The sequence below is a fragment of the Ambystoma mexicanum genome, chromosome 5q (assembly GCF_040938575.1).
Source record: "Ambystoma mexicanum isolate Mex_15411 chromosome 5q, UKY_AmexF1_1, whole genome shotgun sequence".
Lineage (NCBI taxonomy): Eukaryota > Metazoa > Chordata > Amphibia > Caudata > Ambystomatidae > Ambystoma > Ambystoma mexicanum.
In genome coordinates this window covers 875,743,728-875,759,272 of record NC_090933.1, presented here as the reverse complement: position 1 = coordinate 875,759,272, position 15,545 = coordinate 875,743,728, and the positions used below count along the sequence as shown (strand labels likewise).

At 50.4% G+C, this 15,545-nt stretch overlaps 1 protein-coding gene across 3 annotated transcripts in view; it reads left to right on the top strand.

The window, feature by feature from the left end:
- Positions 1-15,545, top strand: part of RAD54B (RAD54 homolog B) — a 1,336,679-nt gene that overhangs the window by 1,261,822 nt on the left and 59,312 nt on the right. For all 3 annotated transcript variants that reach the window (XM_069621363.1, XM_069621365.1, XM_069621364.1), the window contains one exon: positions 13,168-13,368. In XM_069621363.1, the coding sequence (XP_069477464.1) occupies positions 13,168-13,368 (201 nt within the window). The remainder of the gene's footprint in view (positions 1-13,167; positions 13,369-15,545) is intronic.

The following is a 15,545-nucleotide window of genomic DNA, read 5'->3' as shown; positions in this document are numbered from 1 at the left end:
CGAATGCCATAGTTTCGAATGGCAAGGTTTCGAATAAAAATGCATTTTTTTAATGGGGAGTCCCCCCCCCCGTTTTTTTATCCCTTAAGACCCATTTTAGTAAAAAAAAAAAAACACTTTACCTACAAAAAAAATGCGTTTTTTCAATGCATTTTTTTCCGAAACCATAGTCATTCGAAACAATGCCTATATACCATTGAAACACGTGTTGAGGTCTCTACTCGAAGAACTTTCTGGATGATGTTTGGACATTTTTACTTCGATTTAAGATGTGATGAACATCTGACAAAGAGAAGGAATTTAATTAAATCGAACTTTTCAGAAATACTAAAAGTTGAAATTTGAGGACATTTTTGACTACCTAAAGAATTTGTAAGAAGCAACACTAAAGAATAATTCTACCATGCACAATTTGTCAACCCAATTCACTATATTTCAAATGCACTGTGGCCTTGACCACTCGGTTTCTGGCAGCCCATCAGCCATGGAAGCAGGGAAGGATGTCACAACAACTGGCTGTGGATGGCAAATAGAAACGGCCGTTGTAAAAAAAGAGACCATCGTTACACTTAAAACAGAGGGTCTTTCATAAGGGTTTTCACCTCTGGGTGCCGAGCCGTCTCCAATTTGATATACTTTAGATATGGTAGGACAGCATTCAAAAAGTGTGTCAGTGGTAAGATCGTTTTTTTTTTTCTTCCAGTTGTCAGTAGCAGTGTCCTGGGTGTAGACACTGTATAATGCATCAGCTCATTTGTTTTGAGCGCCTGGAATATAGGTAATGGAAAAGTCAAACTGTGAAAAGAAGAAAGCTGTTGTTTCAATATATGGACTGTAGGTATTAAAGATTATAGTGATTGGCCAGCACTTAGACCTTATTTATTTATCGTATTTGTTACACGCCCAAACCCGGAGTGCTTATCTGCTTACAAGTTCAAAAACATATATACAGAAATTGATATAGAATACATTTACAGCTACAGGTACGTATTTATACAGAGGGTTAATACAATAGATTACTAAAGCATTGAGCGGCTTTGAGCTCTTCGTGACAAGTGAGGTGGCTGAAGGTTAGAATTTGTTGAAGAGCCACGTCTTGATAAGTTTCTTGAAGCGTTGGTTAGAGGGCTCATTTCAAATGTGCATGGGAAGGGAGTTCCAGATCTTGGGTGTGGCTACTGGGAAGCTGTCTCCCCAGCCCTAGAACTCTTGAATCTCAGGACAAATAAGTGAGTACTCGAACCTGATCTGAGGGATTTACATGCAATTTTATGGGACGCACATTTGTTGAGGTAGGAGGAAGCATCCTTGGTGATACATTTTTGTGTGATGATCAGTGTCTTATAGAGGATTCATTCTGGCTTGGATGGGTAGCCAGTGCACTCCTCTCCTAATATGGGAGATATGGTAATTTCTTTTTAGTCCTACGGCTGCCCGTAGGGCTTTGTTCTGTAACATTTGCAGTTTGGCTAAGTTGGTACTTGTCGTTCCTAGTAGGACAATGTTACAATAGTCAAGTTTGGAGAGTATTAGAGCTTGGGCTAGGGTGAGACAGTTTTGTGGGGCTAGGAATTGGCGGCTGAGTGCAAGGAGTTTGGCTGTGTAGAAGGAGAGGGCACTGATATGTTTGGTCATGTTACGATTGGTATCTGGATAGACTCCCAGTGTTTTGACCTGGTTACGCATTGGGATAGGTGTTCCGTCAATGGTGATGAATGAGTAATCGGAGGGGAGAGTTTTGAGTCTGGAGGGGGGGGGGCCTACAATGAAAATCTCAGATTTTTCATCGTTCAAACACAGACTGTTAAAAAAGACATCCAGTTTTGAATGATGGCTTAGATCTTGTTGAGGTTTGTGTTGTCTAGATCATAATTGCCCGTAATAGGGATGAAGATCTGTGTGTTGTCTGCGAAGTTGGTGTAACTAACGCCCTTGGCATCAAGAGCAGCGAACATGAGTTTAATATATGCGTTGTAAAGGGTGGGTGATTGGCAGGAGCCTTGGGGTAGCCCAAGGGGTACTGGGGTAGGATCAGCAGCCTCATCGCCAATGCCCACTCTTGAGGTGTGTTCCGAGAGAAAGGACTTAACCCCGAGGGTGGCATCCGAAGAGAAGTTAACGTGCATAGTTTGTCGTGGTCAACCAGATCAAAGGCAGCGGATAGGTCAAGTAGAAGGAGGATGCATATTTTCCCCAAGTCTCTTAGGGTTTCCATCTGTATTTTGAGATCTAACAGGGCCGTTTCTGTACTATGTTTAGGTCAGAAGGCTGATTGTCTGGCTCCTAGTAGGTGGGTTTTTTTCTAGATACTCTTGGACTTGGGTGTAGGATATTTTGTCAATTATTTTTAATAAGAAGTGGGACCGTGGTAATGGGTCAGTAGTTTGTGGGTATGTCAGGGTCCAGCAAGGGTTTCTTAAGAAGTTGTGTGAGCCAAGCTTCTTTGATGTTGTCAGGGACTAAGTTTGTGATGAAGGAGGCATTGATGAAGTTGGTAATGGTGGGTGCTAGGGTGGGAGCACATAGTTTGACTAAACGGGCAGGGAAACTATCCCCTTTACAATTCTATGGTTTCAGAGTGGCAATGGTGTTCCTTGAAAGCCCCTCACAGCAGGTGGTGTTGCCATTCATGAAAGGTCTTCTTTACCACCAGCAATTGTTTCTCAATCACAGTATAGTTCACCTCACAGGAGGTGATTTTTCTGGAATAATATGCAATGGGGTGTTCCGGGGTAGAGCTAGGATTGTTTTGTAGAAGAATGACCTCAACTGCTCTGTCGGAGGCATCTGCCTCAACGATAAAGGGGTAAGTGTCATAGAGATGTTGTAATAACGGAGATTCGAGGGGATTGGGTCCTCCGACGTATTCCATATCTATGACAGGTAATGTCCACAGCTGTGCTGCTTCAGAAAATCTTTGGAGTCTGCGTCCCGCGTCGATGACGTCGATGCGCCGTCCCCGAGGACCTCCTCCGACGGCCGACGTCACCCGATGTGATAAGTAGGACGCACGATGCCCATAGCCTCAGTTCAGTTTTTTCCGCGAACGTGTTCGCTTTGTGAATCTCGGTACGCCTCGACTCGTTGGAGTTTGCTGTTTTCAATTCTCGGTTCGTTTAACCTGTTCGGTTTGTTGTGAAGACCTGTTCGTGGCGATGTCTTCTTCATCTTCAACCCTGCGTCCGGGCTTCAAGAAATGTGGGGACTGTGGGTCCAAGATGTCGGTCACAGACTCGCACGACGCCTGCCTCTGGTGCCTCGGGGAGGCCCACGATATGGACGACTGTGTCGACTGCCAGTCGCTCACGGCAAAGGCCTTGCGGGAACGCAAGAAGAAGCTGTCGGTAGGCCGGGTGTCTAAGCCCGGAAGTCGAGGTCTGCGGGGCTTTCGACAGATGACTCGAGGGGCGACTCTCTGCGTCATCGTCGGCAATCCAGTGAGTCTCCTGCCAGGAGTCGGTCTCGGCACTCCTCCGCCTCTTCGAGGCATTCCCGGAAGCGCCGGCATAGGTCACCTTCCCCGTCCTCTTCCGAGGACTCCGCCCGTCGGGAGGTCGCTTATCCCTCCATGCAAGCGACACCAGAGGAATGGGCTTCCTTCGGGAAGCAGATGCTAGCGATTCTTGAATCGCAGGGCACCGGTCTGTCCGCACCTCCGAGTGGGGTCAGTCGGCACCGGTCGAGAGACGCCGCTCGTACGCCTTTGGGCTCGGGTGGTCGGCACGGCTCGCGGGAGAGGTCCCGCTCGGACAAGGGTAGCCGTTCTCGCCATGCCCGTTCCAGGTCCCGGTCCTCGACGCGCTCGAGACCGCGTGATCCTGTGCCGTCTTCGAAGAAGACGTCGACGCCTGTGGCGCCGAGGTCGTCGACGATTTCTCTCGAGGCTCCGCCTCCGAGGGGGTCGTCGACGCCATCGGCGCCTAGGTTGTCGACAGACACGCTCAGAGCTCCGGCTTCGAGGCCTGTGTCGACGCCGCTGATGCTGGCGGCACTGCAGCTGACGTCGACGCCGATTCGCTCGACGTCAACGCCTTTTCTGTTGACGCCGGCGCCGACTCGTTCGGCGCCCTCGACGCCTTTCGAGGCGGTGGTGTCGGAGGGGCCCCGTGGCACGGGGTTTGCCCCTAGAAAGGCTCTGGCTAAGGCCAGGCACTGCTTTGGTCCCCAGAGGTCTTCCTCTCCCCGCCTGGAGTAAATTTCAGAAGGTGATGAAGGATCTGATGCGGCTTGGTTCCGGTTCCGGTTACGGATGAACTTATTTCGGGCCATAGTCAGTTTGATGACCTGCGGCAGTCGCGGCATGATGCCAGTGGACTGGACACCTCTCCGGAGGTGGAGTTTTGTAGGCCGGAGCCTGGCATTCATGCCGATTCTTCATATCGGCGCCTTATGTCTCGGGTCACCGAGTACTTGGGTTGGTCAGCTCCCCCAGGGGAGTTCGTTCAGGATGATCTCACGGACATCCTTGATCTCGGTCCCCCCACTGACCCGGTTTTGCCTTTTCATATGGCTCTACAGAGAAGGGTGGCGGCGGCTTGGACTGCTCCGGAGAGTCTCCCGGCAGTGGCCAAGTCTTTGTCGCGAAAATACCGTCCAGCTAGTAGCGACCCCTGCTACTTGTCTAGGCACCCCACCCCGGAGAGTTTGGTGGTGCAGGCGGCTACGGCCCCGACAAAGTAGGCGTTGTATCCTACCATCCCTCCGGATAGGGACGACAAACGTTTTGACGGCTGGGCGAAGAAAGTGTTTTCTTCGAGGGGTGTGGCGCTTCAGGCGGCCAACTCCATATGTGCCTTGTCTCGTTTCACACACACTCTGTGGAACTGTGTTGCATTGGCGGCTGAACATATTCCCAAAGGGGACGAACGGGATGGTTTCCTTGCTATGGTTCAGGATGGCAAGGATGCCAGGTGTGAGGCCGTTCAGTCGGGTTTGGACTTGGCGGATTGTGTCAGCCGGTCCATGGCGGCGAGCACCGTAATGCGCAGGTTTGCGTGGTTGCGGAAGTCTGGGTTCGCTCCTGATGTGCAGTCCCGGCTCCTCAACATGCCCTTTGACGGTGAACACCTTTTTGGCAGCAAGGCTGACGAGAGCCTTGAGAGGTTGCAGACCTCCAAAGCTGCAGCGAAGTCGTTGGGCGCTGCAGTTCGCCAACCTCCGCCTTTTCGTCCTAGGGGACAGCAATGGAGGGGAGGTTCCTTTCGCTATTACTCGTCCTTCAGTAAAGCGAGGGGAGCTAGCAGTCAAAGAGGCCATCGTAAGAGTGCCAGAGGTAGAAACAAAGGTACTCGAGGTGCCAAAGCCGCTCGGGCAGTTGCCTCTTTGCCCTCAGGCAACGCCGCAGCCGCTACCACTCAGTCATGAGGCCAGGTCCCATGGTTCGCCGGTTGGGGGAAGGCTGGCGCAGCATCTTGTAGAGTGGCAAGCCATTACTTCGGATGTGTGGGTTCTGGAGATCATAACCCACGGCTACTGTCTTCCTTTTCGGCAGAGGCCTCACGACAATCCACCAGGGAACCTCTCTTTGAAGTGTCCGGATCCGCTCCTTGCGCAGGAAATTCAAGCCCTGCTGGAGAAAGGCACCATAGAACTGGTGCCTGTAGCGGAGAGGAACAAGGGATGGTATTGCCCTTATTTTTTGATTTCAAAGAAAGACGGGGGATTGAGACCCATCATGGACTTGCGCGGTTTGAACAAACCCCTCAGGAAGGACAAGTTCAAGATGGTGACTCTTTCTCAAGTCCTCCAGGCCCTTCAACTTCAGGACTGGTTGGTGTCTCTCGACCTCAAGGATGCTTTCTTCCATGTGCCAATCCATCCCAAGCACAAGAAGTACCTGAGGATCGCGGTTGGCGACTCGCACTTTCAGTTTCGGGTCCTGCCGTTCGGATTGACCTCCGCCCCGAGGGTTTTCACCAAGCTCATGGTGGTGGTGGCAGCGCATCTCAGGAAAGGGGGGATTCACGTCTACCCCTACCTGGACGATTGGTTGATCAGGGGGAGCTCTCCCGAGCAAGTCCTGGATCATCTGTCCGTCACCTGCCACTCCCTTCACAGGCTGGGCTTCTCCCTCAATTTAAAGAAGTCCCATTTGACACCAACGCAGCGGCTCCAGTACATCGGAGCAGTGCTCGACACGTCCCTGGGGCAGTGTTTTCCTCCTCAGGTGAGGGCTCTTCACATTCAGCAGATGGTGAACAAGTTTCAATTTGCCCAGGATCTCCCAGCGTCCGAGTTCTTGAGACTGCTCGGTCTAATGGCATCCTGCATTCTTCTGGTGCCAGAGGCTCGTCTGCGGATGAGATCTTTGCAGTGGGCACTCAAGCTCCAGTGGTCTCAGTCCTCCGGCAGGCTGTCGGACCCTGTTCAGGTGCCGTCCTCGGTAGCCCGGAACCTTCTGTGGTGGGCCGTCTAGGGCAATCTGATGAAGGGGGCCCCATTTTGGCTGCCCTGGCCGGAGGTGACGATCGTGACGGACACATCCCTCACAGGATGGGGCGCTCATGCCAACGAGTTGACAGCGGTCGTTGGTCTCCGTCGGAGTCCAGACTCCATATCAATCTGTTGGAGCTGAGGGCCATCAGGCTAGCCCTGAAGGCTTTTTTGCCGACTGTGCGCGGAAAGAGTGTCCTGATTCTAACGGACAACACGGTGGCCATGCACTACCTCAACAAAAAGGGGGGGCCGGGTCACTTCCGCTGTGCAGGGAGGCGATGCAGCTCGAGTTCTGGGCCATCCAGCAGGAAGTTTCGATCTCGGCGGTTCATCTGGCCGGAGACGACAATGAGACGGCGGACGCTCTGAGCAGGCAGAGCACGATCTATCACGAGTGGGAGCTGGCTCAGGAGATTCTCCTGGAGATCTTCGACCTTTGGGGGACCCCTCAAGTGGATCTCTTCGCCTCCAGTGTCAACCGGAAGTGCAAAAGGTTTTGCTCGTGGGAATTTCCTCCAAAAGGAGCCTTAGGAGACGCGTGCGTGGTGGAGTTGTCATTCCCACTGCTGTACGCGTTTCCTCCAGTCCCCGTCATCCCGCAAGTGCTGCGGAGGTTACGGAAGTTCGGTTCCCGGATGATCCTCATTGCTCCAGCGTGGGCCCGGAGAACGTGGTACCCGGACCTTCTAGACTTGTCCATCTGCCCTCCGCGCCGTCTTCCATACCGAGACGATCTGCTCTCACGGGAGGGGGGTCGGGTTCTCTATCCAGAGGTCAGATCCCTCAATCGTCACGTTTGGCTTCTGAAAGGTTGAGGTATAAGGATTGGGACCTCCCTGAAGACGTGATGGAGGTGTTGCTCTCGGCCAGGCAGCCGGCAACAAAGTCTCTGTACCGTTGCCATTGGAGAAAGTTCTGCGACTGGTGCAGAGTTCAGAATGTGGATCCTTTTGAATGTGACATTCCCATGGTTCTGTCTTTTTTGCTTTCTTTGGCCCACAGGGGCTTGCAAGTGGGGACCATTAAAGGTTACCTGGCGGCGCTGTCCATATTTAAGCGCTCGTCTGAAGAGTGTTCCTATTTTAAGATTCCTTTAATTTCGCAGTTTTTGAAAGGGCTCACTAATGTGTTCCCTCCGTCACCTTTTTTGGTGCCAGGTTGGGATTTGAACCTTGTTCTTAAGTTTCTTATGGGTGCTCTGTTTGAGCCTTTACATTCTTGCCCTTTGAGGCTGTTAACTCTGAAAACTGTGTTTTTGGTTGCGGTTACTTCCGCTCGCAGAGTGAGTTACAGGCACTTTCAGTTAAGCCACCCTTCGCTGTGTTTCATAAGGACAGGGTTGTCCTTAGAGTTCGTCCTTCTTTTCTTCCGAAGGTGGTTTCGGAATTTCATTTGAGCCAGAAGGTTGTTCTTCCGGCGTTCTATCCTCCTCCACATCCTGGTAGGGAAGAGGAGAGGCTCCATAGGCTTGATCCTAGGAGAGCGTTGAGCTTTTATATTTCACGCATGTCCCGGGTCAGAGTGGACGATCACTTTTCATTGGTTACGCTAGAAAGCGTTTGGGACAAGCTGTGACGAAACAGACTTTGGGCCTCATTACACGGAAGGCGGTGAGCCATGGCGCTATTAGCGCCATGGCTCATGCCTGTAAAATACCGGCACCGCCTTGGCGGAAAGGGGATTTACCGCCCCATTCCAAGGTTGGTGGGGCGGTAAATCCCCCTTCCGCCATTGCCCTTCCCCATTCCCATTTCTGCCCCATAGGGCTCTATGGGAATGGGGAAGGCGCTAATTACGGCACCGCAATTTTGCAGTGCCGTAATTAGCTCTGAGGTCCCTTAGCGGGTTGGTTTTTAACGCCTGCAAAAAGCAGGCGTTAAAGCACCAACCCGCTAAGGGACCTCGTAGTAAGGCGGTACTGGTTAACGGTCACCGTTACCATTAATGGTGGCCGTTAACCATTACCGCCTTCCGTGTAATGAGGCCCTTTGTCTCGTTGGATTATTTTAGCTATCTCTGAGTGTTCCCGCTTGGCGGCTAAGGATCCTCCGGCTGGCTTGCGGGCCCATTCTACCAGGGGAGTGGCTGTGTCTACTGCCCTGCAGAGGGGAGTTCCTATTAGTCACATCTGTGATGCAGCCACCTGGGCTTCATTACATACTTTTGTATGTCACTACTCCCTCGATTCCATCAGAGGGCAAGATCTGGCCTTTGGCAAGGCAGTTCTCTATTCCGCAATTTGATTGAGCATGCTAAATTTGTATTCTAAATTCTTTCCCACCTCCTTGCTTGGTACTGCTTTGGGAGTCTGTCATAGATATGGAATACGTCGGAGGACCCAATCCCCTCGAAGAACAAGTTACTTTTTTACCTGGTAACGTTCTTTCGATGGGATGGTCCGACGACGTATTCCATATCGCTCCCTCCCTGCCTTCCCCGCTGCAGAATTTCTTTTGCGATTGCGTTCCGCAAGGCCTTGTGTGTCTGACTGGCAGAAAACTGGTGGCACATGTTCTGGGAAAAAACTATAACTGAGGCTATGGGCGTCATGCGTCCTACTTATCACACCGGGTGACGTCGGCCGTCGGAGGAGGTCCTCGGCGACGGCGCATCGACGTCATCGACGCAGGACGCAGAAGCCAAAGATTTTTCGAAGCAGCACAGCTGTGGACATTACCTGTCATAGATATGGAATACGTCGTCGGACCATCCCATCGAAAGAACGTTACCAGGTAAGAAAGTAACTTTCTTGAGTTAAGCATGGGCCCTTACTGAGGGTTACAGTGCCAAAACAAAAGTGTAAACATTTACTTTTTCAGAATAACAACAAAAAATAGACGAGAGGCAGTGAGGTGGGTGGCAGTCAATGCTGGTGGGGAGGTGGCTATCTGATAACATATAACCCAGGAGTTGAACCAGCGACAAAAGCCTGTGTTCTAAGCAGCCAGATTGGCTGAGTTGGCTGCCACAGTCGTAATATACTGTAAACATCTTTACCATCATACAAGTTTTGCAATCTGAGGGGCAAGGTTTTGACAACAAACCTTGCACCAGTCCATTGTCGGAGACACTGGACACAACTAAATGTAGAACAGCTGAATCCCGTACCCTCACACCACCCTTACCTTGCTCCCTCTCTCCACCCACTAAACTCTGCTTTATGCACGTCTATACACGCACCTCCTCCTCCTCTCATGATGCCATATCTACATCTCAAGCCTCTACTCATGCAGCGATATCACCAACTCCCACCCCCAACCACTCTCATGCGCACTCATCAATGCCCTATCTATCATTGCCCATGCCACAGATGTCAGGGACCTCATCACTAACCTCAATCTGGATATTTTAGCAGTGACAGAAACATGGTTATACCAGGCAGAAGGCCCACCTCTTGCCATTGCTGTCCCCATAGGCCACACTATCCTCCGCTGTGACCTCCCATCACTCAAAGGTGGCAGAGTTGCCATCATCTACAAAAATGCAATGAACATCAAAATCATCTCTACGATTGCCCCACCTTTTTGCGAACTCCTCCGCACTAACCTGTCACTAACACCTACCTCTGCATCACCATTCATGTTATCTATCGCCCGCCTGACCCAGCTAAGTCATTTGACGATGACCTAGCATAGCACCTCAGTACCAGTATCCAACCCACCTCCAAAGTTCTCCTCCCAGGAAACCTTAATTTGGGTCTTAATGACTCATCAGACAAAGATGCCCTCTCACTTGCCAACTCCTTAGCCTCTCTTGGGCTCACTCAACACATCTCTAGCCCAGCGCCTCATCTAGGAAGATCACTAGACTGGCTCGTAGACCTAAACTGTAATGCAGCCAACAGAGCCATCACCCTCAATCTTTGGTCTGACCACCATACCATCACCTTCATGCAACCCATCTGCTCTGCCCAGACAACTAACTCCCTCCTCTTTACCCACCTGTGATCAGTAGATGCTCCTGTATCCCCACTTCCTCCCTGTCCTCACAGCTGACACCTCCCTCGCCCAAGCCGCCCTGCCTTCTACTCCAACAGACTTGGTCAGCACCTGCAATGCTGCCATCCTGCCAGCTATCGATGCCATTGGCCCACTTAAACCACGCAGAGCCAAACCAACTACGCACTTAAACTATTGTTTTACACCATGTCTCCCAGCCATGAGGGCTAAGAAACGTGCCTTTGAAACCACCTGGTGCAAAACCCCTTCAGATGCCAACAAAGCAAACTTCCTCAACTTCTCAAAAGAATACAAGCAAGCTATCCTCACAGCAAAAGCAACTGCCCGGTCTAACAGAATCTCCAAAGCCAAATTCCATGAATGATTCTCTATCCCAAGTGAGCTTGAAACCCCCATGACACTAACTGCCAACTACACTAAAGATGACACCTGGTGTCAAAATATCCAAGATGCTCTCACTAGCAAGATTGCCAGCCTTCAAGTGAAAATCGAGAAGAAGCAAGCCTCTATCCTTACCAAGATACATATATCTGAACCCAAGCTTCCCCCGTAGCCCACCCCCCACTCCGTCCCCCACCCTTCTCCACTGACACCACCTTTAGCTTAATTCCCTTCTTGCGCGTACCTCAGAGCGCAATCTCAACAAGCTCCAGACCATCCAGAACAATGCCACCCGGGTCGCTATGAGTTTAGCAAAACATGACCATGTCTCAGCTCACAGAAAAGGTGCACACTGGTTACCAGTCAGAGAAAAGGTCAACTCATTGATATCTTCCGAACACTGCTCCGCCCTACCTCTCACAGAGGATCTCCAAGAACAGTTCCTCTATACCTACAAGACGAATCTACAGCCACAGACTAACCACCCCATGCTTCAAATGTATTAGAGCTGGGGGATCTAGCTTCCCATTCATTGCCGCCCATTTGTGGAACAACTTACCACCTCACCTGCTCTCTGAGCCTCGGTATTGGACTTTCAGAAAACAACTGAAAAACATTTTTTTCCATTTATTATGAATCTTATGGCATTGCACTACTGCCCTCCTGCTCTCAAAAATGTGAAAATATGTATTCTACTGCCTTGAAACTTTCTGTTTGTACTCCCTCCCGTTTTCCTTCAATTCCCTCATTTCCCCTAGCCTCCCTCATTCCCCATGCACCCAGTGCCTTGATGCCTGTAGGTTTTGTGCGCTCTACAAATGTAAACATAAAGAAATTAATCTACTTCTGCATGAGAAGCACTTATGATGCCAGGGGGAGAAAGCATAGGAGCATTTAACAAGCCAGAGCCATCTGTTTTGAATGGATTGTAACCATTTTTTGTATTTGGCACCCTGAAGAACAAATCCATTTCTATTCACTGGTTCCATATAGAATGCAGAAACACTATAGAAGATTAACATCTTTGCACCCGTTGGCAACACAAAGGTAGCAGTCTTTTGTGGAAGTACAGGTGCACATCGAGTTCAGTTTGTAGATTGTGTACCAGATTTCACTGTATGAATGGCTCCACGGACATCCAACAGCCGAGCGCTCACTATTAATTGTTTGAGAAACAATAATTCTTGGACAGTAGCAAAGATAGAGATAACTTTGCCTTGCCAGACAATCTACAGAGCTACATGTTGACTCTACCAGAGAAATCCCACAACAACCTGACCCACCCTGCTCACCTCTATAGCTCATGACACGAACAAAAGTAAAACCTAAAAAAGTTCCTTTGAGAACAAATATTCATTGTTCAGTCTCTAAGAGTAGGCCTCCATTCCCTGTCCAGTTCTTTCTGGAGTCATCGACAAGTCTATCGTCGATGCACGTGTCTCCACTGGGCCAATAACCTGAAAGCGATCCCTCTGGAAGGCTCCCACCTATACGATGATCAGGTTTGCCATTTTCATTGTCACACATGGTTGTAACTTTCCATTGCTGCCTGCTCAAAACTCTCAATTGGATTGATGTTTACTACTTGACACATCTGGTGCCTCACACAGAACTGCTTCCTCCGCAGGTCTAATTTCTCAACAGATAACATAACAGGTGTATTTGTAGAGCGCACGTTCACCCACAGTGGGGCCTCTTAGCGCCATTGACAGATAATAGATGTTTATTGTTACCAACTTAATAGTACTCATATCATCGACCTCAGGAGGACGGAGGGCTGAGTGGACCTGCTGGGATTCGAACCTGTGACCATGAAATCAAACACAGGCCCCTGTAGTGGATGCATTAGTTCCCTGAGCCGCAGACCTGGCAACAGAGAAGTACATGATGCACTAATAATACATAAATCACTAGATTAAAGCCCACTGTCACTTGCTGGAAGGAAAATAAATAATGTTGCAGAGTCTATTCTAAATATTGTTGACAGAGGAAAAGCACAAATGACATGATGAGATCACGTGGCTGATGTAGGAAAATCATAAGCAAGATACTTCTGCATCCACATCATTATGGTCACCTAATATACAAAATATTGGCTGACCTAGTGCTGTACCATTTCCTGGCCCTGACTGACATGTTCTTGGTATATTGTGTTATTGGAGATGATGCTGAAGTTGTAAGATCACCCATTCTTTCAATAAACTCACCTGGGATGGAGGTAAGTAAAGGACCGGATATTGAAGTGGGTGAACAGATCTTTCTCTCATTGGTTTTCAACAGTGAAGTACCATTTGCATTTTGAATGACCATTAGACCTTTAAAAGGGTTAGTGAACATTACTGCAATCAGCAAATATTGTATTATCCAGTATTTGTGCTTTGTTTCGTTACAGGTTCAATTGAGGAGAAGATATACCAGAGGCAGATCAGCAAGCAGGGCCTCTCAGGTGCAGTGGTAGATATGACAAAGAAGTCTGAGCACATTCGCTTTTCTGTTGAGGAGCTTCGAGATCTTTTTAAACTACATGAAGATTCAAACTGTGTCACACATGACATGCTTGAATGTGCTTGTGATGGAAAAAAAGACCAAACTGGTGAGTTTTGTTTTCTTAGCACCTATGAATGGGAAACATTTATTTATTTATTTATATTTATATAGCGCGCAAGCAGCCCAGGGGCATTGAGGCGCTGTTACTTGCAATAACTTACATGGTACAGGCACTTAGGGAGTCAATGTGCCGATGGGGGTACACATCTTTTTTTCCTCCCATATGCCATGATACAAGTTTTTGTATGTCCTGCAAGTGAAAAGATGGTTCTCAAAGTAAGTGATGATGTGGACATTTCATATGTCTGCATTCTAACACGTTTGACGAATACTAGAGATTGGTCATTTCTGATCCATCTGTACATTTCCATCTATGCTGTTGTTCCATATACATCTCCACTCTTGGTATTGTTGGTATGGTATGGTATTGTTTATCTATATAGCGCCTATACACAGGCAAGTGTTTCAAAGCGCTCAAGGAGGGTGGGAACAAGGGGGGGAAAAAAACAGTTGCTCAGAGCCCTTGAAATTCGGAGGCGATAATAGCCTGCACAGGCAGAGTAAGTGAGTAAAAAATACATTTAACAGTTTGGGAGATAACAAATAGGCCTGGCAGCGATTCTGTAGTTTCAACGTTGCAATTAAGGTGGGGCGTGGCCAGCAGGCTGCCGATGAGGACGTGAGATCGCATCGCTCTCGTGCCGCCAGCCAGATCCTGTATTAATCCTGCTTTATTTCCTTGCCTGAGAGGACTTAAAGTGCCTCATTAACGTGGGAAGCTGTGCTGCGCATCTCTACCCGGTTCCGGTGCAAATCGGTGCCAGGAGACCCAGTTTGCAAAGCCTACAAGAAGTGGGCCCACGCGCCGTAAGATAAACAAAATGGCCGCTGCATGCTGCGGATGTGCGGAGGGCGCCGCGCGCCGATGACAAATCCTGCCCGAGGGACAACGACAAATCGGAGGGAGGAGAGGAGCTGTGGCGAGCCAGAGAGTGAACGTAGGAGCATGTGGATTGCCACCGGCGCCGCTCCCTGACTGCGAGAGGGTGGATCCCAGAAGGTGCCTCCCCGCTTCCCGCCTACTGGACCCCCCGAGACGAGAGGTCTTACTACCCGCTGCGGATCGGAGAGCGGAGGCGGGATGTCCCTGGTGGCGAACGCCGAACATCCGTCGCCGGCGACCTGCAGAGGCACAGAACTGCCAGCAGTCACCACCGCCGCGGCGGTGCATGAGCCCGTGTACTGCTGTAGCCCGCCTCGGGGAAGCAGGCACAACACCATCAAGCCACCCGGAGCCACGGCTGAACTGCGGGCGCTCTGCTTTGCGCCCAGCGCCTGCTAGACTCCCGGGCGGCTTCCACTCATCTCCTGGCAGTTGTCGGCGGCCCAGCTCAGTGGTAAGGAGAAGGGGGACGGGAGATTGGGGTCAGACCCCCTGTGTGACACTCCTGAACGCTTCCCCCACGGAACAATGCTACCCCTGGGGCCCTCACTGCATGAACTCATACAGAGGCCCCTTCAACCCACAAACATCGACAGGCGGCCACCTAGAATACATGAGGGATACTGAGGATAAGGCAATGTGGCCCGTGTTGTAACCAAGCAAGCACCATGACCTGCTCAATCTGACTGCAGTATGCCGACAGCGAGGCTTCAAATATAAGCGCAGTTCCTTATAAGCGCAGTTCCTTGCTCCAAAGGGGTGCTACTGGTGCAAGGAGCGGCGACACGCCACAGCAAAATAGCTCTGTATTGCAACAGCAGAGGCACAATCATCGTGCGCACGGCGGGATGACCGCAGAGGTGTGCCTCCCGCCCCAGTAACCTGGCCAGTTTGCACAAACGGGCACAACCGCAGCCACACGGCAATCGAAGGGAAAAGAGACAGCAAACCAAAAGAATACCTGAGAGACGGAGCTGGAGACCTTACGTAACAGGCAGAGCGTCAATAAGCACCTCGCATATAGGCACAAAGGCGTCTGCCATCCCTGCCACAAAGTGGAGTTGAAGGGCTCAGGCTGACCCCAGTGGGCCTTGTGCGTCCGCTAACCTTGCGCCTCCGGTGCCCAGAAGAAATCGCTGTCGGAGCTCCAATGCTTGCCTAACCTGCTGCCGCCCCCCCCGTGCACTGCGGAAGCGCCCAAACACAACAACACGAGTTGTACTAAGCAAGGCGCCCACAACAAACGAAGTGTACGAGGGCACGGATCCACGGCAGACCTG